The following is a 27,482-nucleotide window of genomic DNA, read 5'->3' as shown; positions in this document are numbered from 1 at the left end:
TAGCCATTATGTGGAGGGTTCCAAGGATGAGGGACAAAGGCCCAAGGGAGATGTGGTGGAAGAGGAGGGTGTTGTGAATGCGTGGTCTTGGGGCCACATGGTGGAAGGGCAGCAGTGGGTTAAAGTTAACACCAGACAGTGATGCAATCACAGATTCCAAATGGAGTCAGGTCACTTTAAGAAAGGAGTAGCTGTAATCTGAAGCCTGTTGGACGCTGGGTTGAGGCAGCTACTCCCTTAGCTGCTTCCTGGAGCCCCTCAGAGTGCAGGCTGTGAGAGGAGCGCAGCAGATCACAGGTAAGGCAGCTCCTGGTCTAGCCTGGGGAAGACAGATATGGGAGAGGCTCCCTGGCTAGAGGGACTGGGAGTGACAGGGACACCCCAGAGAGCAGAAAAGAGGGGTGCAAGGAGATGGAGGTAGGGTTATAGTAGCCCCTACAGTTTTGGAACCAAGGTGAATAGATGACAGGGAAGACAGAATTGGGGAGCAGAGGACCAGGACTCTATCAGCCACTCACTATACACCACTGTTTTGAATGGAGTTGGGTAACAGTGTGGTGGTTGGTGGTGGGAGGCAGGGAGCTAAGCTCTGAGACTGGACTCAGCAGTACCCCAAAGGGGCTATAGTCTTACAGGCAGGGTTCGCCCTGGAGTTGCTTCTGCAGTGAGCGAGGAAGGTGATCTCCCTGCAGCCCAGCCTGGCTCCATCCAGATTGCTGCTTTTCAGAGCCATCTGTGCCCCAGTCCTGATGGGACGGGGTGTCTGCTAGGCTCTCTGTCCAGCTTCCACCTACTCTCTTACCAAGTGAGCTGGGAGACAAATGAGGTCATGACCTCTTGCAAACAATAAGCACCATTTAGCCTAGCTGGTTTGTGGGGTCTGGCTGCCCTCCTGAAGCCCTTTTCCCTCCTGAGGCCAGCCACGGTAGGGAGTGGTCTGAGTCAAAGAAGAGACAGGCTTTCCAAGAGCCAGCCACTGTCTGGACCTTAGCTGCCCATCAGTTCAGCCCCGAGGCTGAGGGGGATGGGTGGGGACCAGAGAGTTCTGTTCTCCAGGGCTGGCCTTTCTGGGGTATTGGGAGGTACAATTAAGGGTGTTTCAAGGCTGATTCAGATTCCAAGATTTCAGGGGAAAAAAAAACCCACCACCACCACCAAAAAAAAAAAAAAAAAAAACATTCTCAGGGGGTGAGTGGGGTAGCCATGAGCCAGCCAGATTGGACCCCTGGAAAACAGTTCTCGAGTCAGTGGAGAGAGAGGTGTCCTCCCCTGCACTGTCCACATGGTCACTGCCATGTGGCTGGAAGGCAGCTTGGCTCTGGGAGGAGGAGGAGCGTCATGTTTGTCTCCCGACTGGGTTTAATCTGAAACACATGTACTGGCTCCCATTTGTCCTCTCAGCTTGCATGTGAGACCACACCATCCCAGTTTCTGTGCTTCTTGATTTGGGGTGCATGGGAAGGCTGACCTTGGCTCAGAGGGGAGAATCTTTACCCCCTCCTCATACCCTCCTCCAACTGTAGCCTAGAAATCGGGCTTGAACACTGCCCTTTGGACAGGATGGCATCACTGTCTCGGTGCCTCTGGCTAGCCAATGGCTGCCTACCAACCCAGTTATTGAAGCCAGGGCCTTGCAGGTGTCCCGTGCAGCCCCTGCTGCAAAACCCTGCTTTCTGCTCTTTAGGGTCTCCCCTTCCTTTACTCCCCATGGCTTGGCTTGGAGCATCCAGACATCCCCTAGCACCTGTCCCTGCTTATAGCTCTTGGGCCAGCCTTGGACCTCTGTGCCTCCCCATGCACACCAGGTTTCCCACCTCAGAATCAGTCCTCAGCCTAACCATGTGGTAGCAAAGATCTGTGACTTAGTCCCTGGAGGGACTCCAGGAGATCCCACCTGCAAGTGTACCTCACTTCCTGGAAGAGGATGCCAGGGTGACCATCTCCTCCCTTCTCGGTTGTTATCTACCCAGAGGGACCAGGGTGCCTTTCTGTGCACCTCCCTGATAAATCAGCCTCTTGAGGCTCAGCTGAGGGAGGCTGCTGACTGTGGTGGGTGGGGCCGGGAAGGGAGGGCAATAGGCCTAGTTCTGTCTGCATTGCTTTCTCTGTGCTCATGGATTTCCTCCCTGAGCAGCTGGGTGGCAGTGCTCCTGGACAAGAACACAGAGGTCCCTAAAGTTCCCACGGGAGGTCTGCTATAGATGAGGGTTAGAAAGATCCAGGTTGGTTCCTGTAGGCGGTGCTGCCTAAAGCAGAGTCTTTCCCTCACAGCCCTTCATGCGCTTCAGCTGTCCCGTGGATGAGCTGATTTAATTTTAAGGACTGTAGCCAATGACGACAGCAGACTCCTAACTTCTTAGATCAATTTTTTTTTCTGCGAAGTCAGAAAAGTCAGTGATAGAGCAGAGGGGGTGTGACTGAGGGTGTGTGCTAGGGCACCCAGTGGTCTAGTGTCCCAGAGGACAGCCAGTGGTCTTTTCTGACTTGTGGACCCTGTCCCCCTCTCCGAGACCTGACTCCAGGGAGCACAGGGATGATGTGTGAGGACATAGCCCAGGTTTCCATTTTGTCTGCAGTCCAAGCCCCAGGCCGGAGTGTGAGCAGGAAAGGGCACTGCTTAGGGACATAGAGAGAAATGGGAGGCCCCACTGGTGTCCTTAACCTGAAAGAGGGGTGGCTCTGGGATGAAGAGCTGTTTCCATGCTAGGAAGGGGAAGACAACATGGCCCTTCACAAGAGAAGCCACCTGAAGGGGCAGTTGAGGGCTTCCTGACCCCTGGTGCAGCTAAAGGCTGCTAAGACATTGTCTAGGCAGATGTGACTGTGCATGCTGTAACCTCAGCACTTGGGAGGCAGAGGCAAGAGGTTCACATGTTCAAGGCTAGCCTAAATATAGTAAGAAATCCTCAAAAAGAAGAGAGAGAGAGAGAGAGAGAGAGAGAGAGAGAGAGAAAGAGAGAGAGATTCTAAAATTTAACCCTAGTAGAAGTAAGTCAATACTACTATACTATAGGCAGAGAACTTGTGTACCACACCATACCATACCATACCACACCATACCACAGCACACCACACCACACCATACCACACCACACCACACCAAACCACACCACACCACACCATACCACACCACACCATACAACACACCATACCACACCACACCACACTACACCATACCACACCATACCATACCATACCACACCATACCACACTACACCACACCACACCACACCATACCACACCACACCACACTACACCATACCACACCACACCATACCACACCACACTACACCATACCACACCACACCACACCACACCACACCACACCATACCACACCACACCACACCACACCATACCACACCATACCACACCACACCACACCACACCATACCACACCACACCATACCACACTACACCACACCACACCACACTACACCATACCACACCACACCATACCACACCACACTACACCATACCACACCACACCACACCACACCACACCACACCATACCATACCACACCACACCACACTACACCATACCACACCACACTACACCATACCACACCACACCACACCACACCATACCACACCACACCACACCATACACAAGGAGAGCTTTATTCTTTTTTTTTTTTTCTTTTCTTTTTTTCGGATCTGGGGACCGAACCCAGGGCCTTGCACTTGCTAGGCAAGTGCTCTACCACTGAGCTAAATCCCCAACCCCGAGAGCTTTATTCTTTAGATAGCTATGAAGACCCAGAGTCAAGGTTTGATCCCAGGCAGTGCGACCCTAGTTCACATTCTCCTAACTAAGAGTTGCTCTTGGAATAGAAGAAGGGAGTCAAGCCAGGCATGGTGGCTCATACCTAGAATTGCAGTACTCAGGAGGAAAATGGAGGACAGTAGTTGCAACTTCAAGGCTAGCCTGGGCTACATACACAAGAACCTAACTAAAAAAGGTGTGTGTGTGTTGGGGGGGGGCAAAGAAATAGGACCAAGTATCTTTACCATAGGCTTTGGTCAGACAACTATTGGTGGACTGCAGGACTAGACCAGATGTTCTGTAAGTCTGTGACCTGGGCTCTGCTCCCAAACCCTACTGAATGAGCTGACTGTGTGCCTCCACGGAAAAGCCTTGGTGTGTGTTTGTGCTAGAGCATTTTCTTGAGGCCTTTAGAGTCTGCGGCTGGGTCTTCACTGCTCTGCAGCTTAGATCGGAAGGTGGGTCTCCTGATAGGAACCACCATGGAGGTACAGCTCACGGTGGATCACAGGGGCAGGTTAGGGAGGGCAAGCCTCAAGCTAAGGGTCCACTTCGGGCTGAGAGCTGGAGGGAAGGGAAGGGCTCAGCCTGCCTGACCCCTGTCCCTGTGCAGTGTGCAGTGCCAGGGCAGGGTGTGGGTGAGGGGAGTTGCTTGCTCTCTTGTTTCTCTTGTAGTTCTGGGATGCAGACCCTGGTGCTACTCCTCTGGACTGGAGCCCTGCTTGGGCACGGCAGCAGCCAGAATGTCCCTGACAGCTCTCAGGTCAGTAGGGTGGGTCGGTGGGACAGCAGCTCTCCCAGCTCCTTCTCAGCAGCCAGCAGAAGAGACAGCACAGGAAGGCAGCCCTGGGTTCAGGGTGGACTCTGGCCTTCACGCTTCTAGGCCTTGGTTACTTTGGCAGCAAGACAAGAATATCTTCCCTCTCCTTTCAGGATCTGGAGAAGCTGCCACTATACAGGGGACATAGGGGTAGGGTTGTGTCACACAAGGGACGAGGCAGCTGGGCATATTAGACCTGGGTTGTGGGCTCTAAGTTCGGATTAGGACTTAGTAACTTTAGACAATACTGTCTTGCCACTGGCCATTCACTTATTCCTCACCTCTAACTCCCCCTTCTCTGTTGGGGGTGAAACCCAAGACCTCACACATGCTACACCCATGCTGTATTACTGAGCTCTGTCTATGAGCACTTACTCTGAGGTTGGTAGGTATGAATTGAAATATAAAAATCCCAGCACTCGGGAGGCAGAGGCAGGGGGATTTCTGTGAATCTAAGGCCAGCCTGGTCTACAGAGTGAGTCCCAAGACAGCTAGAACCACATAGTGAGATCCTGTCTCAAAACAAACAAACAAACAAACAAACCAACCAACCAACCAACCAAACCAAACACAAAAACAAACACAAAACTAAAAAACGAATCCTCCAAACCAAAAAGCAACAGGGACGGGAGACACAGCTCAGTAGCCAAGCACTTGCCTAATGTATGTAAGAGTCCAGCATTGATCCAAAGCCCTGGAAACAAAACAAAAAGCAGAATGTCCCTAGCAACCGCAGCTAGCTCACAAGGAAGAGGCTGACACCGAAAACAGATCAGAAAACTACAAATCCCCCTCAGGTCCAGTCAGAGGAGATGGCTTGTCAGGAAAGAAAGGGAGGGCATCACAGCAGAACCTAGGCAGACTAGAACCAGTCAGCAAGCTGAGTAGGGAAGTGTGGTCTGAGGACAGGTTTCTTTGGTGGTGGGGAGGTCCCCTTCACAGGGAAGGAGGGAGGGAGGAAGGAAGGGAGGGAGGGGAGGAGGGAGGGAGGAAGGAAGACAGATGCAGACACAGACACAGACACAGACACAGACTCAGACACCACAGACACAGACACAGACACCACAGACACAGACTCAGACACAGACACAGACAGACTCAGACACAGACTCAGACACAGACACAGACACAGACACAGACGACACAGACACAGACACAGACTCAGACACAGACACCACAGACACAGACACAGACACAGACACAGACACAGACTCAGACACAGACGACACAGACACAGACACAGACACAGACACCACAGACACAGACACAGACGACACAGACACAGACACCACAGACACCACAGACACAGACACAGACACAGACACAGACTCAGACACAGACACAGACGACACAGACACCACAGACACCACAGACATCACAGACACAGACACAGACACCACAGACACCACAGACACAGACACAGACACCACAGACACAGACTCAGACACAGACACAGACACAGACACCACAGACACAGACACAGACACAGACACAGACACAGACACCACAGACACAGACTCAGACACAGACGACACAGACACAGACTCAGACACAGACTCAGACACAGACACAGACACCACAGACACAGACACAGACACCACAGACACAGACACAGACTCAGACACAGACACAGACACCACAGACACAGACACAGACACCACAGACACAGACACAGACTCAGACACAGACGACACAGACACAGACTCAGACACAGACGACACAGACACAGACTCAGACACAGACGACACAGACACAGACTCAGACACAGACTCAGACACAGACACAGACACCACAGACACAGACACAGACACCACAGACACAGACACAGACTCAGACACAGACACAGACACCACAGACACAGACACAGACACCACAGACACAGACACAGACTCAGACACAGACGACACAGACACAGACTCAGACACAGACGACACAGACACAGACACAGACGACACAGACACAGACACAGACTCAGACACAGACACCACAGACACAGACACAGACACAGACACAGACACAGACTCAGACACAGACGACACAGACACAGACACAGACACAGACACCACAGACACAGACACAGACGACACAGACACAGACACCACAGACACCACAGACACAGACACAGACACAGACACAGACTCAGACACAGACACAGACGACACAGACACCACAGACACCACAGACATCACAGACACAGACACAGACACCACAGACACCACAGACACAGACACAGACACCACAGACACAGACTCAGACACAGACACAGACACAGACACCACAGACACAGACACAGACACAGACACAGACACAGACACCACAGACACAGACTCAGACACAGACGACACAGACACAGACTCAGACACAGACTCAGACACAGACACAGACACCACAGACACAGACACAGACACCACAGACACAGACACAGACTCAGACACAGACACAGACACCACAGACACAGACACAGACACCACAGACACAGACACAGACTCAGACACAGACGACACAGACACAGACTCAGACACAGACGACACAGACACAGACTCAGACACAGACGACACAGACACAGACTCAGACACAGACTCAGACACAGACACAGACACCACAGACACAGACACAGACACCACAGACACAGACACAGACTCAGACACAGACACAGACACCACAGACACAGACACAGACACCACAGACACAGACACAGACTCAGACACAGACGACACAGACACAGACTCAGACACAGACGACACAGACACAGACACAGACTCAGACACAGACACAGACGACACAGACACAGACACAGACACCACAGACACCACAGACACAGACACAGACACCACAGACACAGACACAGACTCAGACACAGACACCACAGACACAGACACAGACACAGACACAGACACAGACTCAGACACAGACTCAGGGCCTGCCCATTACCTCCTCCCCAGTCATGGAATTATAAGTGTGCACCCCTGTGTCCAGCTCTTTTCCCATGGCTTCTGGGAGCTAAATCCAGGTCCTCATACTTGCACTCTGGTACTTTCATCAACTAAGCCATCTCCCTGGCCCTACTGTTTTTATTTTAAAGTAGGCCAGGCTTCAGGCTCTCAGGTCACAGTTTGAGGCTGGCAAGCCTTTTGTGTTGCCCCCACCTGCTCCCCACCTCCCAGCACAGAGGTTATGTAGTCAGAGAGCACACACTCATCCTGACCTCAGACTAATGGCCTTGGGGACCAGAGGACAACCCCAACCAGGAGGGGGTACCATTCACTGTGTCCCCCTGTTGGTCCTTGTATGCTATCCCAGGATTCCCCAGCCCCTGACAGCACCGGGGAGCCCGTAGTGGAGGAGGATGACCCCTTCTTCAAGGCCCCCGTGAACAAGTTGGCAGCAGCTGTTTCCAACTTCGGCTACGATCTCTACCGCCTGAGATCCGGTGCTGTCTCAACCGGCAACATTCTGCTGTCTCCTCTCAGCGTGGCCACGGCCCTCTCGGCCCTTTCCCTGGGTGAGTGTCAACGGAAGAGGGCTGCAGGTCGACCTGAATTTCCCATACTCAGAGTCTCCATACCTCTGCTGCCAGGGGAGCAGGAAAGGGGCGGCGGTGGGGGCTACACAACACAATCCCTACCACTTTGTAAGTGGCACTCAACCCTTGGCTCCTTAGGTGGCCTCCTATTGTGTTTTAGTCATTTAACCAGGTTCTAGGGGCACACCTGCCACGAGCAGACCTGGGTTTCTCCTCAGAACAGTGTAGGTTAAGACAGAACTTCGGGACCATGTTCTGCTCTTCTCTCTGTAGGTCTGATGATCTTGGCCTATCAGAGATTTTCCTAGCAATGAGACCATTATTTCTTTCTGTGCCCTGAGGCTCTTGTCCAGCTAGAACATCTGCAGTATCGGCCTCCCCAGGCTCCTAGAGGACAAGATTGGTGTCTGATATCCCTGATGTGGGCCCCATAGGCAGTTATGAAATTTGCCGGCCTTTTCTCTCTGGCAGGAGCTGAACAGCGAACAGAGTCTGTCATTCACCGGGCTCTCTACTACGACTTGATCAACAATCCTGACATCCACAGCACCTACAAGGAGCTCCTTGCCTCTGTTACTGCCCCTGAGAAGAACTTCAAGAGTGCCTCCAGAATTGTGTTTGAGAGGAGTTAGTACCCCCATGCCCCAAAGTCTATGAAGTCCTAGCTGGTCCCCCAACTCTTTTTTTTTTTTTCCTTTTTTTCGGAGCTGGGGACCGAACCCAGGGCCTTGCGCTTGCTAGGCAAGCGCTCTACCACTGAGCTAAATCCCCAACCCCTACCCCCAACTCTTAATGCTGCCTCTGCTTCTGAAGTCCAGGCACACACCATTATGCCTGGCACTCAGTGGCTTTTCTGGCCTGGGTTGCCTGTATGCTCCATGCTGTCTAAACAATAGACTGTGTGTGCTCAGGCCAGGCCTGGCACTGGTGGGCAGGAAAGGGCCTGTGAGACCACAGAGGAACAGAAGGAGGAAGTGGGCTGTGGGAGACAGCAGGAGGGTCTGGGAGGGCAGTGACAGGGAGGGGAAAGCAACAGGTGGGATCCATTGTTCCCCAGCCAGGGTTTGGGCAAAGCCGGCAGGTGCCCCAGCAAGTCAGGAGAAGATGCTGGGCAGGAAGTTGGGGGTCTGGCATGCTTTCAAAGTGAGGGTACTGGTTCAGCTCTCATCTTTGATCTGTTTCCTCCCAAGAACTTCGAGTAAAATCCAGCTTTGTTGCTCCTCTGGAGAAGTCATATGGGACCAGGCCCCGAATCCTCACTGGCAACCCTCGCATAGACCTTCAGGAGATTAACAACTGGGTGCAGGCCCAGATGAAAGGGAAAATTGCCCGGTCTACAAGGGAAATGCCCAGTGCCCTCAGCATCCTCCTCCTTGGCGTGGCTTACTTCAAGGGTGAGGGGCTTCCCCATTTGTCTTTGGCCAAGGGAGGGCAGTGTGTGTGTGTGTGTGTGTGTGTGTGTGTGTGTGTGTGTGTGTGTGTGTGTTGGGGGTGAACATGAATGCAGGTACTAGGCCAGAGGAAGATCTGAAAGTCACACGTGCTTGTAGCATATGGACAAAGGACCTAAGTGTTTCTGAATTATCTGACCAGTGAAATGACTGCGTGGGGCTGGACACACATCTCTAGCTTAATCAGACCAGGTTTAACCCTGGTTCTTCCCCATGATTGAACCCTATGTAGGTTTCTCCTGAGCCTGTCTCCTCGTCTTTAAGGATTACACATCTACCTCTCAGACACACTATAGTACATGCTGTCTTGCTCTCAGAGCAGCCATATACTCCTGGAATCCCACCCCTGGTCAGGAACTGCTGTCACTTACCTGTCTGTTAACATCCTTCTAGGCAGTGGTCGTGTGTCAGGGGACCCTTCCACAGGCCTCATCTGAGATCTGTTTTATTCAGGAAAGGGCTTGGGGCAGGAATGGTTTGACCAATTTCCATTTTAAATTGCTTTGTGACCATCTTATGGAGTAATAGGTTCCTAACCTAGAGGAAAGCCCTGGGTCTTCCTACTCCAGGTCTGCAGGGGATGGGAGAGCAGGCATACAGCAGCATGTTAAAGGCAGGAGCTTGGTGATCTAAGAGAGAGAACACACTTATTTCTGAGTGGGCTAGGGAGGAGAGCCAGCACCTGTAGTTCACGGAGCCTGTGGTCTGCACCACACATGCTGGGACCCAGCAGCTCTTGTGCTCTTCCTGCTGATGGCTCAGGTTGCTTTGGCCAGTGGAGACACAGTGTGGTCCTGTGGCCTTTCTGGTGATAGTGGCTCAGGATGCGCCATCTATTTCCCTCCAGGGCAGTGGGCAACCAAGTTTGACTCGAGAAAGACGACCCTCCAGGATTTTCACTTGGACGAGGACAGGACTGTGAGAGTCCCCATGATGTCAGACCCTAAGGCCATCTTACGATATGGCTTGGACTCTGATCTCAACTGCAAGGTTTGTAGGGAGGGAGGTGGCGGGAGAGAGGGGCAGGGTGGGTGTGGAACGGATGGTCACTGAGGTCTGCAGGCTGTCTGAATTTTGCTGTGTGGCTTTGGGCAGGTTGGTAACGTTTCTGGGGCTTTCCTTTTCTTGAAGAGGAGTGAGAAGTAGTTATCAGAACTCATTCTCCCAGGGTTTGTTCTAAGGATCAGTCATGAAAATGGGTTTTCAAGATTTGGCACTCAGAGTTGAGGACAGCGACACACACCTGTAACCCCAGCAGTCAGGTGGCTGAGGGAGGGTGATCAAGAGCCCAGTCTGAGTTGTACTGAGACCATCTCAAAACACAAAAATGGGCTGGAATGATGGCTCAGTGGTTAAGGGTACTGGCTGCTTTCCTGGAGGTGGTGTCACACACCTTTGAATCCCAGCACTTGGGAGGCAGGGACAGGCAGATTTCTGAGTCTGAGCCTACAGAGTGAGTTCCAGGACAGCCAAGGCTACATAGAGAAACCCTGTCTCAAAAAAATCCAACCAACCAACCAACCCCAGCTCCACCCCCAGCAGAACCAACAAGAGTACTGGCTGCTCTTTTACAGCATTAGGCTCAACTCTCGGCACCACAGGGCAGCTCACAACCATTTGTAATCCTAGTTCCAGGGCATCTAACATCCTTTTCTGGCCTCTCCAGATACCAGGCAAGTCTGTGGTATATAGACAGATATGTAAGCTACGACTCATATACATAACAAACAGACAAAGAAACAAACAGACTAGGTATTCACAGGGTATACCTCAGTGGAGAGTGCAAGGCGCCCCGGATTTAATCCTTGGTACCGCCAAAAAACAAAGCAAGAAAGGAAAAGACTGACACTCAAATGTTTATTTATTCATTCATTTCTTTCTCTTTGAGACAGAGCCTTGTGTGGCCCATGCTGGCCTCAAACATAATAGTTGAGGATGACTTTGTACTTCTGATCTTAACGCTACCTCCCAGATGCTGGTATTTTAGGAATGTGTTTTAGTTAGGCTTTTATTGCTGTGAAGAGACACCATGACCAAGGCAACTCTTATAAAGGCAAACATTTAATTGGGGCTGGCTTACAGTTTCAGAGGTTCAGTTCATTACCATCATGGTGGGAAGCATGGCATTGTGCAGGCTGACTTGGTGCTGGAGGAGCCTAGAGTTCTACATCTTGATCTGAAGGCAGCTAGGAAACTATGTCTTCTGTAGACAGCCAGGAGGAGGCTCTCTTTCTACCCTCGGCAAGTTGACACAGTTCACACATCCAACAAGGCCACACCTCATAACAATGTCATTCCCCATGGGGTAAGCATTCAAACACATGAGTTTATTGTGTTCAATCCCAGAGTCCTGGGGATCAAACACACAGCCTCACACATTAAGCAAGGGAGCTACAGTTCTAGCCCACGCCTTTTGACAGCTTCTCTCTTTAGAATTTGGAGCAAAGTTTTGACAACTTGTCACAAATGCCACACGCTGACATTCTACAGCTCTAAGTGTACCTGATTTCTTTCTTTTCTAAATCAGTACTTATTAACCTTTTCTAGGCTATGGTTTCTTTGGAAATCTAAGTGCTTGAAATGGTGGGGCAGTGGTGACACATGCCTTTAATACCAGCACTTGAGAGGCAGAAGCAGGTGGGTCTCTATAAGCGTGAGGCCAGCTTAGTCTACATAGAGCCCCATCACAGGAGAGGGGAAGGCAACTGTTGGTGTGTAGGGTTTTCCTGGCTCAGGACTAAACTACATGCATCTCTGTTGCACTAGATTGCCCAGCTGCCTTTGACAGGAAGCATGAGTATCATCTTCTTCCTGCCCCTGACGGTGACCCAGAACTTGACCATGATAGAGGAGAGCCTCACCTCTGAGTTCGTTCATGACATTGACCGAGAACTGAAGACTATCCAAGCTGTGCTGACTGTCCCCAAGCTGAAGCTGAGCTATGAAGGCGACGTTACCAACTCTTTGCAGGACATGAGTATGTTTGCAAGGCCACTTAGCTCTTGGGGCTGAGTCTTGGAGCCTTCCACCTTGCTGACAGAACCGAGTCCCAAGACTTTGTAGGGTGGCTTAGAGAACATGTGACACTATTACAGGGGAGGGAAACAAAGAACCACCTTCCCAATAGACTCAGTCCTTGGTGTACGTGTACGTGTGTGTGTGTGTGTGTGTGTGTGTGTGTGTGTGTGTGTGTGTGTGCGCGCTAATGGAATCTCTCTCAATCTTCACAGAGCTACAGTCCTTGTTTGAGTCCCCTGACTTCAGCAAGATTACCGGCAAACCTGTGAAGCTCACCCAAGTGGAACACAGGGCAGCTTTTGAGTGGAATGAGGAGGGGGCAGGGACCAGCTCTAACCCAGACCTCCAGCCTGTCCGCCTCACCTTCCCGCTCGACTATCACCTTAACCGACCGTTCATCTTTGTTCTGAGGGACACGGACACGGGGGCCCTCCTCTTCATAGGCAGAATCCTGGACCCCAGCAGCACTTAATGTCCCAGTGCGCTACAGAAAACCCCAGAGGGAGGGAGGACTGATTACACATTCCAGGAAGGTGGCCGATAGCTTCAATGTAGCCTCTGCAATAAAAGAGCTTTTCCTTAATTTTCGCTTCTTCCTTCTCCTGTTTGAAGCTATGTTTAGTATGGAGAGAAACTGGTCCCTATGAATTTACACACTTGTAACTGGACTTTCCTTGGTTGGATGCCTCTTTACCCATGGTCCTTCCCCACGAGGCCTAAGCCCTAACAGTTCTACTATCTTCCAATAGTGCCTCGGGGGACCAATCCAAATCATAGCATATATTCCAAAACAGCCAGACCAGGTTACTTATGTATTCATGTGTGTTTATGCAGGCATGTGTTTGTACATGGGGTCGTGGAGGGGCCAGAAGACAGTGCTGGGTGTCATTTCTCAGGAGATATCTACTTTTGAAAGTTAAAGAAATGAGTCAGGTAGTGGTGGTGGCGCCTGCTTTGAATCCCAGCACTTGGGAGGCAGAGGCAGGCTGATGTCAGTGAGTTTGAGGCCAACCCTGTCTCAAAAACAAACAAACAAACAAACAAACAAACACACAACAAACAAAACAAAATAAAAACTTGGAAGTTAAAGAAATATGTAATATTTTTCTCTCTTTTCCATGTTGTTGCATTAACCTTTCTATCAGTTGTTTTTAAAGATTTATTTATTTTATATATATACGAATACATTGAACTGTCTTCAGACACACCAGAAGGGAACATCAGATCCCATTACAGATGGTTGTGAGCCACCATGTGGTTGCTGGGAATTGAACTCAGGACCTCTGGAAGAGCAGTCACTGCTCTTAACCGCTGAGCCATCTCTCCAGCCCCAGAAATAAATATTTTTGAGGGAATGGAGAGATGGCTCAGGCATTAAGAGCCTCTTTTAGGAGTTGGGGATTTAGCTCAGTGGTAGAGCGCTTGCCTAGCAAACGCAAGGCCCTGGGTTTGGTCCCCAGCTCTGAAAAAAAAAAAGAAAAAAAAAAAAAAAAAAAGAGCCTCTTTTAGAGAACCCATGGTCTCGTTCCCAGTACCCGCACGGTGGCTAACAACCCTGTGTTAACTCCAGTTCCAGGAGATCTGATGCCCTCTTCTGGCCTTCACAGGCATTGCGCACAGGTGGTGCTCAGATATGCATGTAGGCAAAACACCCATACACATAACATTTTAAATTATTATTTGAATGCATATGCATGTATACAAATGTGTGTACACACATGCACGTGCATGTGCACACACCACAACGCAAACACGGCGGTCAGGAGACAGTTCTGTGGAGCTGGTTCTCTCCTCACACCTTTATGTGGCCCCTGAGGATTTCGGGTTGCCAGGCTTGTGTGGCAACTATCTTTTCCCTTGAGCCACCATGTTGCCTCTTCCTGATCTGTTTTTGTTTGTTTGTCCTTTGTTTTTTCAGACAGTCTTTCACTGGCCTGGAGCATACTAAGTAGGCTGGCTGGCTGGCCAGTGAGCCCCATGGACCCTCTGTCTCCACCTTGACAATGCTGCATTATAAGCAAGGGCCACCATACCTTGCTTCTTTTTACATGGTTTCTGGGGTTGACTTTGGGTTCTTGTGTTTGAAGGGCAAGCTACATTTGACCAACTGGGCCTATTTATTCTTATGATGTACCTGGCTAGCCTGGAATTGGCTATGTAGACAAAGCTGGCCTCATACTCAGATGTCCATCTGCTTTTGCCTCCTGAATTCTGGGATTAAGAGTATGCAACACCACACCTGGCCCTGGTGCCTATTTTTTGAGACAGGGTCTCATGTAGCTCTGAATGGCACTGAACTCCTGATCCTCCAACCTCTATTTCCTACATGCTAGGACTACAGGCATGTGCCATTATACCCAGCATGGTTTTATTTTTAAGAAAGTATTTATATTTTTTAGTCATATGCATATGTATGTGTCTGGGTGTGGACACACGCATGAGCGTAAGTGCGTGTGGAGGTCAGAAGCATCAGATCTTCTTGGCGCAGGAGTTATTGGTGGTTTGAGCTGCTTGACACAGAGGCTAGGAATTGAACTTGGATTCCCTGTAAAACCAGTATATGCTTATCTGCCACCTCTCTAGCCCATCTATCTGTCTGTCTGTCCTTCTGTCCATCTGCCCACCCACCCATCCACCTACTGACAGGATCTCACTATGCAGCCCTGGCTGCCCTAGAACTCATTTATGTAGACTAGGCTAGCCTAGAACTCAATGAAAGCTGTCTGTCTCTGCCTCCTGAATGCTAGGTTTAAAAGTGTGTACCACCTTACCAAATACATAGTTTTGTTTTATCCTTATTTTCTTAAAATTATCTCTCTCTCTCTCTCTGTATGTGTAATTGAGTATAGGTGCTTATGCAGGCCACAGGTGTTAGATCTCAGTTACCTGGAGTTACAGGTAGCTATGAATCACTCAGTGTGGGTATTAGCAGCTGAAATGAGGCTCTCTGGAAAGGCAGTGTGTGCTCTTAGCTGCTAAGACACCTTTTAGCCTTCTGAGCCCAGACTGCCCTCACTCCTGACGATCTAGTCTCAGCCTTCTGAGTGCTGAGACTACAGGTGTGTTACACTAGATTTTAATACAAGCACAGGTATTCTCAAGTTCGGGTCATACAAGACAATGAGAGTTTTGAATTCTGTTTTACGTAATATGATGAGTGTTTTGCCTGCATTTGTCTGTGCACCATGTACATGCAGTGCTCACAGAGGCCAGAAGAGGGCATCAGATTCCAGGAACTGGAATAAGATAGCTGTTAGCTGCTGAGAATTAAACCCAGGACTTCTAGCACTGAGACATCTTACCAAGCACCTACAAAAAGCTTCCATGCATAAAATAAGGCCCGCTATGTAAACTGCTAAACATATCTTTTGAGGAAGAGCACCTACTTTACAAAGTGTGACAGGTCTTTTAGGAACAAAACACATGGCATGTGTTTGGAATGGAATAACCATAGAGTTGTCTGAAGGACTAAACTTTTTCCTGAAGAAGCTCTACCCAAAACAAACTTTTCAGGTCACCTCCTTATCAGGGTAAGTTAATAGACAGCAGGAGAACCAAATGCTGCCCATTTCCCAGTCCCAAATGTTTGACACCCAGCTTCCTAAAAAGTCACTGCCAGGCGTCTTCAGGGCTATTTACTTCCTGCTTGTAATGCCATGGTAACCAACTGCTACTTCTTGGGCATGGCTAGGATGGGCAAGTTCTAAAAGGCAGAGTGTATGGACTTGAGTCTTCTTCTCATTAATTCATCCAAGCAAACTGGTCGCCAGTAATAATGTAATAAGTACGAATCAGAAAACCCTATAGCTGTCTGTCTGTTCCTGGTGGTCTGGACTACCACTGCCCATCCCTGGGGAAAGGGGCAGCCATCCTACCCTCTGTCTCAGTTAGAAACCCTCAGCAACAGTGCCCACAACCACAGCACTCAGGGGCATCTGGAGATGTACCCACGAGCCTCAGTCTACCAGTGACGACACCTTGGCGTGCCCTGCAGACTCTCAGCTCCTCTTGGCGTGCCCTGCAGACTCTTGGCCATTCGTTGTGCTCACATAGTTTGTACTTCATGTGTCAGCCTGAGGAGGTAGTAAGAAGCAATCTCAAGCTGGGCAAGGTAGACTTTGCCTGTAAACCTAGTACTTGGAAGGCTGAGGCAGGAGGATATGTTTGAGGCTAGACCAGCTTACAGAGTGAGATTCTGTGTGCAAATAAAGCAAGCCGAGCAGTCTGCTTTAGGTGTGCTAACAAGGAAGCCTTCATGTCATGAAGTCAGGCCTCCAAGACTGACTTGCATCAGTGCTTGGACAGCGAGTGCCAGGAAGACTCATGAAAGCCACAGAGTAAGAACTAGGACACTGGTAGGAAACAAATACAGAGTTGCCATCCCAAGAAACTACCCAATAGTAAGGCAGATCCATATTTATTTTTCCATTCACAAATTACACATCACCACTAGCCTCTTCTTAATGAAGAATTTAAGGAAGCAGGATATTGTAAGTGGAATTGTGTGTCTCTTGAGTAAAGAAGTCATACTGATTTCTTGCTATATATTATTTTTCAGTTACAACACAAGACTAAGAGTTGAAGTTCCCACTGGAGTGGAACACAGCACTTCATTACTACTAGACACCACAGGAATGTTCTAGGGACACAGATCCAGCATAGTGAGATGAAAACCCCAGGCTAGCATCAGCTGCCTGCACATGGCGACAACTCTTTAAAGCATCCGCCTCTACAGATGCTGGATTTAGTCTTTTCTGGGAATGGGGCTTCCGTCAGAGGGCAGTTAACTCCTGCAAGCAGCAGCCAGCAACCCAGGTGAGTGTCTCAATCTGTTTGCCAGTGCTCCCTATGCTAGACACTAGGCTAGGGTCAGTTGGGTAGGTCCCGTCCTTTCTGCTGAGAGCTCCAAGCCAACAGAATCTCTAACTCACCATAGAGCTCCTTTCTGGAGGGTGAGAATGCACACTCTACACTAAGGGCCGCACAGGGGTGAAGGACGAGTCCAGTAAGCAGGACCTCATCTCCCGGAGCTCCTGGACCTCATCACTCTCAGGGCCACAGTGCACCAACAGGATCTTTTCTGCCTTCCATATGGCATCCAGAGCTTCAGGCACTGCCAACCTGAAGCAAGAAAGGGAAGCCTGTCAGTTCACTCCCTCAGTCTAAACAAAAGCTGACTCCTTTCTGTACAGAGGTTCACTGCATCCTCCAGGGGCTTATGGAGGGCATGAAGGGTCTGAGTTCCTTGGCCCTCTAGGGTCTCACCATCTGAAAGTAGAGATAAGAAACTTTCACGAACATACTGCAAAGCATACTTGAGAAAACTGTGTATGTGTGTAATAGACTCCAGGATCCTGAGAAAAATGGGCAAATTCAAAACCTTTTTTAAAAGCTTTATATAGAGGTGTTCATTTTGGAGTGCCCGTGTCTAACCTGACTGACTCCCTCTCTCTAACCTTGACCTCGGCTCTCAGGTCCTTCTTTCTCTCTGACCAAACATGCTGTTTCAATGTCTGGGTATCAGGTAATATGCTTCAAACCCTTTCTCTTACCATGAGATTTTATCAAGGTTGGAGGTATGGTAGTCACACAATACTGGATTGGGGATATACTTCACATCGAGTGACCTCCGTGGCACACTGGGTGAGGAACCAGCTCATCGGCACTACTCTTCCTTGTATTCTACTTTTTGTGCAGAGCTAGGGACAGAACTAGGGCCTTATGCATGCCACCAACTGAGTAGTTCCCTCAGCTTCTTATTTCAGTCTCTGGCAGGGATTTTCAGCCTTCACATAACTAACTAGGACCTCTCCACTGTGAGGCTGTCCTGTGCACTGTAGGTCTAGCCTTTACCCACTAGATGCTGGCAGTACCCTCCCCTCGAGCCATCACAGTCAAAGCCGTCTCCAGACATTGCCAAATGCCATTTGAAAGCAAAACCCTTCTGGTTGAAAACAACTGCTTTAAAAGGAATAGGAGGCAAACCAGGGGAAAGGCAGAGCCCTGGAGTTAAGAGAGCTGGGGCTGAGCCAACCAAGCTCCCTTGTGATTAAGCAGGGAGGAATGCTAGAGTCGGGAGAGGTTGCCTGGAAGTCCTCCCTGGGAGGCTCAACGCAGACCTAACGGCTTTCTCCACATCTCTCAGGAGGAAATTCAAAGCTTAAAGTCCATCAGTGAAACAGAGGGCAAAGATCTGTCCTAAGAAGGAAATAGAAGTTTCAAAGTGCTTTAAAGCACTGTAGCAAAAAGCCACACACAGAAGCGCCTAGTAAAACACAAAGCACTGTGTACCCTGGCCAGACACGAAGAGAAGGAAAGACCTACCCATTGAACAAGACTTGGGCCAGTTTGAAGAGCTCATGGCCAATTTCAACACTGGATGGCCCATGGCGAGCCTCAATCACCTGGAGACTCTTCTGTACATGGGCAGCAGACTGTCGCCAGTCGCCTGTGAGAAGAAAAATGTCTCATTTCAGAAAAGAAACACCATTAGTCCAAGGCTCTGAGGGTGAGGAAAACAGAATGGGAGGAGAAGAGTGCAGATTTAGACGGCAAGAGAGAAACAAACAGATGAGGCAAGGGTCGTACTGAGCACACGGCACGGAGGGAGAACTGTGGCCATACCTAAGGTAGCATAGGCCTGGGCCAGGCCGTCTTCAATTTCTCCCAGCACGGTGTGCTCTGCTGACAAGAAGTTCTCAGCAGCCCTCTGGCACTCCAACAACTGCTGAATGGCTTGCTCTATGTATTCAAAGGAAAATGTCTCACAACAGATATAGACCTAGTCCTGGACATGAGAGAACAGGCCGCAAGGTCTTTATAGGCTGGTCAAAGTGGAAATGCCCCTTTATCTCACTGAGTCAATAACCCACATTTCAGGGAAGCTGTTGGTTGCTTATGTTTTCTGTTTCAGTAGAAAAAGGTATTAGATGAGGCCTCCCCAAATTTACCCTGGGCTCCTAATATCCATTTTCCAGTACAAACACCTGTACATTTCTCCTGTAATCATTGGTTTTCTTGACTTTAGGCTAAAGGTCTACTTAAGAATCAAGGCTAAAATAGTCAAAATAGATTCCTACCATGTCAGGCTCTAAAATCAAGTTCTGCAAATCCCTTTCTGAAAAGAGAGGAGTCCTTCCCTCCCTCTCTCAGATCAGGCTAGCTACCAAGCTCTACTCCTGAGCCACACCACCAGCTGCGAGCAGGACTCAGGACTCACTGCTGCTGAGGGCAGAGCAACTTTCAGGAGCTTAGGTTGTTAAGCTGGGGTTACGATGATGACATAGGACAAAGCCCATGGAGATCAGACAGCCTTTCTGGTGCTTAAGCTGCCAGAACTATCTGGAGCACCAGAGTAACTGCTGGTCAAAGTCTGTTCTCACTGGCCTACACAGCCATCTTGTGGCAGGTGCTGGGATAATTAAATTCAAGTCCTCAATCATTTATTGAGGACTGCTCAGTAAGGCAAGGTGATACCAGAATAAACAAGGGAAGGGCTGAGGCTTAGGGCGAGGGAGCCAGTCTCACCTGGTCTATCACTCCTGAGAAGCTTCTGGGCTGTGTGAACCTGTTGCTGAAGGTCCTGCAGGCGGGAGACCAGTCGGTCCCTGCTGACAGAGTTTGTGCAAGATTCGTTGCTACAGCTCAGCACATCATTTCCCTGTGGAAGTCAGTTCCATTTTTATTCCTAAGCTAGAACAGTTATCAATACTGCATGTTGCATGTACATGATAAGAACGAGACTTCTGCAGTAACACATGCAAACAAGGCCTGAGTGAATTTGGTCTGATAGGAATGCTAATGAAGGCAGTAGCTGACCCCACTCTGAGGTTTCCTTTGGACGGAACTGACAGAGTTGGTAATCCTTTCTCCTTAGCAGCCCCTCTCATCTCTTTGGGACCAGGCCTTTTTTTTGATGAACACATGTATAATAGATATTTTAAAAAGCTATAAGAAAACCAATATAGAAAGCTGGATGGGTGTTGGTAGCGTACACCTTTGATCCTACACTCTGGAGGCAGAGGCAGAGGCAGGCAGATGAATTTGAGGGCAGTCTAGTCTACAGAGTGAGTTCTAGGACAGCCAGGGGTACACAGAGAAATGCGGTCTCAAAAACAAACAACTAACAAACACAGAAAGCGTGGTGACACACTGCAGTAAAGTGGCACTTGAAAGCTAAAGGCAGTAGGATGGCAAGTCCAAGGCCAGTCAGAGCTATGGAATAAGTTCTAGATCAACCCTGCAGGGGAAGGAAGGGAGGAAGAAGAAGCAGCAGCAGGAGATACGGCTCAAAGGATAATCATCTTACTAAGAATCTATCGGAGAAAGCCAGGTATAGGCCTATAAATATCACTGTACTTGAGAAGCTGGGACACAGGGATCTCGAGTTTGAGATCTGAAGTGAACTCTAGGTTAGTTGGGGATACACAGTGGAAGCCTGTCTCAAGAGTGAGGGAACTCTAATGCACAGGGTGCTCAGGCCCAGCATGGTGGCACACCTGGGAGGCAGAGGGCAGGCCAGCCAAGGCTACACAGTGAGACCCTTCCTAAACAACAAAACAAAACAAAAAAAAAGGGCTAGGGAAGGTTTCATATTTGACCCTTGGGTTTACAATTTTAGCTTCTCAACACAGCCAATTCTACTTACTGTATTCCTAATGAGAAAGCCACGCTCTGGTGTGGAGAACATTTTCCACTGAGGCATGAATGTTGGAGACCCCAGTGTCTACTCCATTACTGGGTATTAACACTTTTCTAAGGGTCTGCTCTCATGCTCTCCACTGTGGCTCTTTCTTCTGGAAAACTATGTGGGTCGGATTTCCCAGTGGTTACTACAGAGTGTGTCTGATGAAGCCAGTTCAGAGAGATGGAACTGAGCAGACAGAAAATCCATGATTTGAGTCCCTGGATTAAGCTGCATCTGAAACAGCTCCTTGGAACAGTTCTCTTATGTCACTTAAGATTGGCCTCAGACTTGAGATCCTTCTTCCTCAGCCTCCTGGGTGCTAGGATTACAGGCCTGAGCTACCAAGCACCAAGCCTCATACAGAACTTTTGGGTTTTTTTTTTTTTTTTTTTTTTTTTTTTTTTTTTTTAAGATTTACTTATTTTATTTATACAAGTACACTGTAGCTGTCTTCATGCATTCGAGAAGAGGGCATTGGATCCCATTTACAGATGGTTGTGAGCCACCATGTGGTTGCTGGGAATTGAACTCAGGACCTCTGGAAGAGCGGTTAACGCTCTTAGCTGCTGAGCCATCTCTCCAGCCCCCGATACAGAACTTTTGATGACTTATTTGGGCAAAAAAATTTATAGTTTGTTGTTGTTGTCCCTTTGGGTAAGTTAAGATTTTGTGTCGTTTATAAGGAAAATATTAGGAAATCCAACCTGTGGTGGTTTGTAGGGTCAGGGGACATGTAGATGACTTACAGGAATAGAAGCAGTGATAGTGCCTGCTATATACCCTGGGTGGTTTCTCCAAGTGACTGACAACCTTTAGCTGGAGCACTGACCCCTGGAAACAGTAGGGAAGATTTACCTGCATGGGCACTCTGCAAGTGTTACAACAGAAGGCTTCCCACCTGGGTGCCGCAGCTGCTCTCAGTGTCTCAGCGTGACAGGCTGGACAGCTGCAGTCAAAGAAGTACTGAGAACTCAGCCTCTGCTGCCTCTCAGCAACACCCATCCGGCTCTCATGAGGCCCTGGAGAGAGATTACCCTCAGTTCCCATTCACATCAAGACAGTCAGAGCCTACTCAACAGAGGTCGTCATGTGACTGAGATGGTACTGGGGTGGGGCTCTGGCTCAGTGATAGACACTTGCTTATCTTGTGGGGCTGGGTACTATCTCCTATCATCTCAAAAACAACAACAAAACACAGGGGGAAGTGGCTAAGTTTCCAAGCTGCTGGGACAGGAGGGAAGAGAAGCCAAGAAGGTGCTCCTCACTAATTTTCGGGAGGGGCAGTCTACAAGGCTTCAGCATGGTGGTTCATGGTTCATGGCCCACAACAGACCTTTTTATTACAGCCAGAGACCTTTTGCATTGGCCTAAGGATGCATTGCCTTTTCCAGGAAAGAGTCAGAGGATTAGTGGAGGCACCCGCCCAGTACTTGCTGATTCCTGTCCCCTATTCTTTTCCTGTGAGGCACAGCAGGGCAGTGGAAATAAAGGCTGGCTCACCGTAGCAGTGCAGAATCTCTTGTCCTTTTGCGATCTGCTGTGCTGCCCGGATGGTGGCGACAGTGCTAGTGAAGGACACACTGGTGTTGGGACTGCAGGAGTGGTTCAGGAGGCTGACAACAGGAAAGACGCCTGTGGCAAGGCGTACCTGCCTGCTGTTGGTAATGATGCTCTCTTTAGACCCTGGAAGTACAAGAACAGAAGGAAATATGCATCAGGACATTTGTCCTGTCCTTGTCATCTATTCCTTAGAAGATGAACTGAGCAGCTGGGCCTGAAGCCCATCTGAGTCATGGCTCCACAGCCGGATCCAATGTAAATCAGATGGAGCATGGCTCACAGCAAACTCTGGTCCCCAGGAAGCAAAGTGAATGAGCACATGAAAAGTCCACTGGAACCTAACCATTATGCTGTGAGCCACTCAAAACCCCAAGATTAGAATTTATAAAAAAATAATCAAAAAGGGACTCCAGTAGGGTGCTTTCTAGACAGCTTCATAATGCTCGCAGGACGCAGAACTATATAACACTCCAAAGATTATCTCCCCAAGATGTTTGAAGTCCAAGTGCTTTGGTTTAACTACTCTTTGGATGGCTATTGGAATGAATGTCCTGTTAGTGCAGCTCACTTTATTTACTTATGCAGCCTTAGGAGTATACACAAAACCCACAGCCTTCTTCATCTTGTCCTTTGTCTAAAATTTTTGGAAGCTGCTCTGCATACCGTCTGTGTATGTTTTATTCAAAGTAATCTTATGTCCCAGACAACCTCTTTGTAGTACATACAGTCAGCCAGCAAGACAAGTGCAAATCTAAAAGGAAAAAGGGGCCCTCTCGGCAGTGATGCTGGTCTCCATGAACCTCCATTCGCACATATGTGAGCTCTTCATACCATGTGCACGGCTATACTTAGTTAGGTTAGATTTCTGTTGCTATGGCAAAATCTATTTGGAAAAAAAGCAAAGGAAAGGTAAGCTGAGGGACGCATGCTTGTAATTCTAGTATTTGAGAGGCTGGGAAGAAAGGATCAGGCTGGGCCATAATAAGTGATCTTGGCTTAAACAAAACCAAACAAAATCAAACCAAAACAGGCAGAAGAGGAGTTGGGGAGGTTTCCTCCCACTCTGCTCCCCACCCCACCCCCAGTTAACAGTGGTCAAGGTGACACGCAAGACCCAAGCTGTAACAGCCTAGTGTTCCTCAAACAAAATGCTAACTGGTTATATAGCTGCTCAGGCCAAAGAAGTTCAGCCGCAGAGAACCTCCACTGGGGAACACACAGCAGGGTTTTCTAGCAACGGCAAGACTGGCAAGACCGTGATAAACTAGAGGAGGCAGAAAACAGCTCTGTGAAGCACAACAGCCCTGGGGCAAACAAAATGCCAGTCCCACTCCAGGTTCATCACAGACACAGCATTTCCAGAGGCTCCGAGGAGGACTGAATACTTACAATGGTTTTTGTAATAGGCAAATACACACCAGGAATAGGTAGGATATATATGTAAGATTTGCTACCTAGAAAAGCTTAAATTATGATCATAGCCTTGGTTTAAGCAAGAGGGAAATAATATTTCCAATAACTGGATGAAATGTGCAAAACACTGATACTTAAAGGGAAACGATTTTCTAAAAAAGTGGGAAACGATCAGATAACTATGGTGTCATTGTCCTCATGCCCAGAATCCTAACTAATCGCTTATCAGAAGTAACCAGTCTGGATACAAATGTAATGAACAAAGAAAACACCACGAACCATCATGTGAAAATGTTTGACAAAGGAAAAAAATTAAATATAAGAATTATGTTGTCTTTCTGCAGACAATCCTATTATCTGTTGCTATGGGGGACAGGAACAGGGCATGTAAATACAATTCACAGGGAATCCAAATGACTCAATTTTAGTTAATAATTCTACAAACTGCATTAACATCTTTCATCAGAGCTTCTCCAAGTGCTTAGCTGGTTTGAGTGCCTGTCCACGCCTCCCATGCCTACCTTCTGGAACATGTGCTAATGAGCACTGAGAACGGTTAAAGGTAGGCAGCAGGAAGGAGCTGTGCACGCACCAACAATTTGTCGTCTGAATAATCAGCGTCTGCATAATTAAAAGTTGACTTGCATTCTCAACTACTGATAACTGGCAGGCTCTATTAGAACAGTTGCTAAAATTTTCTCAGAAAAATGACTGCAATACAGTGAGTAATGTCAGCCTCGTGAGTTATTTATAGATTATCCTCCAGCAGAGGAAGGCTCAGGAACTGAGTAGGGTGCTGGTGTCAGAGTTGAATGTCTCTCTAATTATTTCTAAAGAATTGAGTATTGATTCTTAAACATTACTCAATATTTCGCACTAGTCACCTATTAGTGGATAACAGGAAGAGAGAATATAGATGACTGCATCAGCCGCAGCTAATAGGTGACATTTTGTATATAAAAAAAGTGAGTGATTCTTTAGCAAAAGTGTACCTTGGATTTAAGTGTCCCTGGTGCATTTCAAATGGGATTTAAGTAAAAGAAAAACAACATAAGGACTCATTCATACTTCCAGGACATAGCTACCCTGATAACTGGTCTGCAGAATGAGAAGTGTGTAGGTGTCAGGTAATCAAGGGAAAGCAAAGGGCAGCTAGCTAACTCAGAGCCACACAGAGCCTCAGCAAGGCTTGGTAGACAGGAATTCTGATACATCACAGATGTGCCCTCCCCACAGGGACAGAACCACACACACCTGCACCACGGTCTGGGCTCATCAGTGGCCAGACCTACGCCTTGGGATGGGAACAGAGAGAGGCTTTTGAGGAACTTTGATTAAAAAGAATTTATGCAAAGATAATAAGATACGTTCTTATAGTTCTTTGTCAAAGTCTATCCTAGTTAACACTGTAATCCTTCTTCTGTGCTACTAATGAAACAGCTGCTAATGAAATTCAATGAGAACACTAAACTGGGAGGTGTCGGAACCCAAGGAAACAATAAAAAGGGATATAACAAGATCAGAACTCTGAATAGACTGAAACAGAATCAAATGGTAGGAAAATAGGAAAAAAGGAAGCGAACATTGCTGGTGGTGTGTAATTGGTACGACTCACCTGGAGGGCAAATCTGAGGTATGTATCAAGTGCCTTAAAACTGTTCATATGAAAATATTCTTAGCACCTAGATTGCTTCTGTTATTAAAAAACTAATTAAAATTACAGAAGGAATACATGGTAGTTATGAAAAATTAGAAGCTGAAAATTATAAGAGACAAGGACAGTCATTTAAAATACAATTAGGCAGGGCCAATGGTTCTGTCCTATTGTCTTTGGAGTGGCCTCGTCTAGTTCTATATATGAGATTATTACTGCTGTTATTATTAGACCAGGCTGGCCTCCTCCTGCCTCTGCTTCAGGCTCATGAGTGCTGAGACTGTAAGCATGTGACTCATGTCCATACTAGCTGTATGGAAATTTTGACATAATTTAGGACAAGGGCACATGGTGATTTGTAAGCACTTATTTTTACATTATATGCCATGGCCATTTAAAAACATCCCAATCTAAAATGCATTAAACATGTAATTAAAAAGAAAACCAACTATCTTAGTTAGGGCTTCCATTGTTGAGATACAACATCATGACCAAAAACTACCTGGGGAGGAAAGGGTTTATTTCCTCTTACAACTCTCATGTAACAAGCCTTCACTGAGGGAAGTCAAGGTAGGAACCTAGAGACAGGAACTAAAGCAGAAATCATAGAGGAATGCTGCGTTGTGGTTTGCTCAGCCTGTGTTTTAGATATCCCAGGGTGGCAGCATCCACAGTGCCCTTCCACATCAGTCATTAATGTGCCCACAGGCCAATCTTATGGAGGCGTCTTCTCATTTAAGGTTCCTTCTTCCAAGACATGTCTAGGTTTGTATCCGGTTAACAAAAACTAATCAGGACATCAACAAAATGACACTGCCAATGTCATACACAAAATGGTATCTTTATTTAACTTCTAGAGAGGATATAGACTGTCACTTCTATCATGATAGTACGTTTGGTAGTGTGCATTTATGAAGTTTCATGAAGAGGGTGTGGGTGTGGTCCAGCTGCTAGGCAAGCATCAGGCCCTACACGTATCTCAGGATGGAAAGTCTCCTTTATGAAATAAATCCCTTGGTTTTCTTAGATGTCTTGAGTTCTGTTATTTCACATTAACACCAATACCCTGGTTTACTTGTAACTTTTTTTTTTTTTTGCTTTTGTTTTTTTGAGACAGGGTTTCTCTGTGTAACAGCGCTTGCTGTGCTGAACTCACTTGGTAGACACTCGAATTCACACAGATCCTTCTGCCTCTGTCTCCCGAGTGCTGGGACTAAGGGTGTCATGCTATTTGTCATTCTTGGCAAGCGCAAATACGCCCATTACTGTTATAGCAGTCACCTTTGTGAACAGAACACAGAAGGCTCTTCTGTTTGTTTTCAAGACAGGGTTTCTCTGGGTAGCCTTGGTTATACTGGAACTTGATCTGCACATCAGGTTAGCTTTGAACTCAGAGATTTACCTGCCTCTGTCTCCTGAATGCTGGAATTGTGTACCACCACACCTGTTGAAAATACATTTTCTGGGGCTAGCAAAATGGTAACTTTCCATGTAAGCCAGATGCCCTCTTCTGGTGCCCATGCTTATGTGGTGACTGGTATCATTGAGCCCAGCATGCCTAGGGCAAAATGGGAGGTGGAAACAGAATAACT

The 27,482-nt window shown here is 48.2% G+C and overlaps 2 protein-coding genes across 3 annotated transcripts in view; one reads left to right on the top strand and one right to left on the bottom strand.

Annotated features, from left to right (window-relative positions):
• The first annotated feature begins 260 nt into the window (after positions 1-260).
• Positions 261-13,160, top strand: Serpinf1 (serpin family F member 1). The gene is made up of 8 exons (NM_177927.2): positions 261-297; positions 4,441-4,528; positions 7,886-8,087; positions 8,580-8,735; positions 9,299-9,502; positions 10,407-10,549; positions 12,326-12,536; positions 12,790-13,160. The coding sequence occupies exons 2-8, from the start codon at positions 4,448-4,450 to the stop codon at positions 13,047-13,049; spliced, it is 1,257 nt and encodes a 418-aa protein (NP_808788.1). The 5' UTR covers positions 261-297; positions 4,441-4,447; the 3' UTR covers positions 13,050-13,160.
• A 3,811-nt stretch (positions 13,161-16,971) lies between these two features.
• Smyd4 (SET and MYND domain containing 4) overlaps positions 16,972-27,482 on the bottom strand; it is a 46,365-nt gene continuing 35,854 nt past the window's right edge. Inside the window, 6 exon segments of one of the 2 annotated variants that reach the window (NM_001105810.1) lie at positions 16,972-17,698; positions 18,902-19,025; positions 19,202-19,318; positions 20,105-20,237; positions 22,119-22,282; positions 22,764-22,946. In NM_001105810.1, coding sequence (NP_001099280.1) covers positions 17,545-17,698; positions 18,902-19,025; positions 19,202-19,318; positions 20,105-20,237; positions 22,119-22,282; positions 22,764-22,946 — 875 coding nt within the window. In that variant the 3' untranslated portion in view covers positions 16,972-17,544. 2 annotated transcript variants of the gene reach the window in all.

The sequence above is a fragment of the Rattus norvegicus genome, chromosome 10 (assembly GCF_021556685.1).
Source record: "Rattus norvegicus strain SHRSP/BbbUtx chromosome 10, alternate assembly SHRSP_T2T, whole genome shotgun sequence".
NCBI lineage: Eukaryota > Metazoa > Chordata > Mammalia > Rodentia > Muridae > Rattus > Rattus norvegicus.
This window is presented reverse-complemented; position numbering and strand designations above follow the sequence as displayed.

Coding starts and splice junctions, on each gene's coding strand:
- Serpinf1 (NM_177927.2), top strand. CDS start 4,448: ATGCAGACCCTGGTGCTACTCCTCTGGACTGGAGCCCTGCTTGGGCAC. Junction 9,503..10,406: donor TGGCGTGGCTTACTTCAAGG/GTGAGGGGCTTC, acceptor ATTTCCCTCCAG/GGCAGTGGGCAACCAAGTTT. Junction 10,550..12,325: donor ACTCTGATCTCAACTGCAAG/GTTTGTAGGGAG, acceptor CTGTTGCACTAG/ATTGCCCAGCTGCCTTTGAC.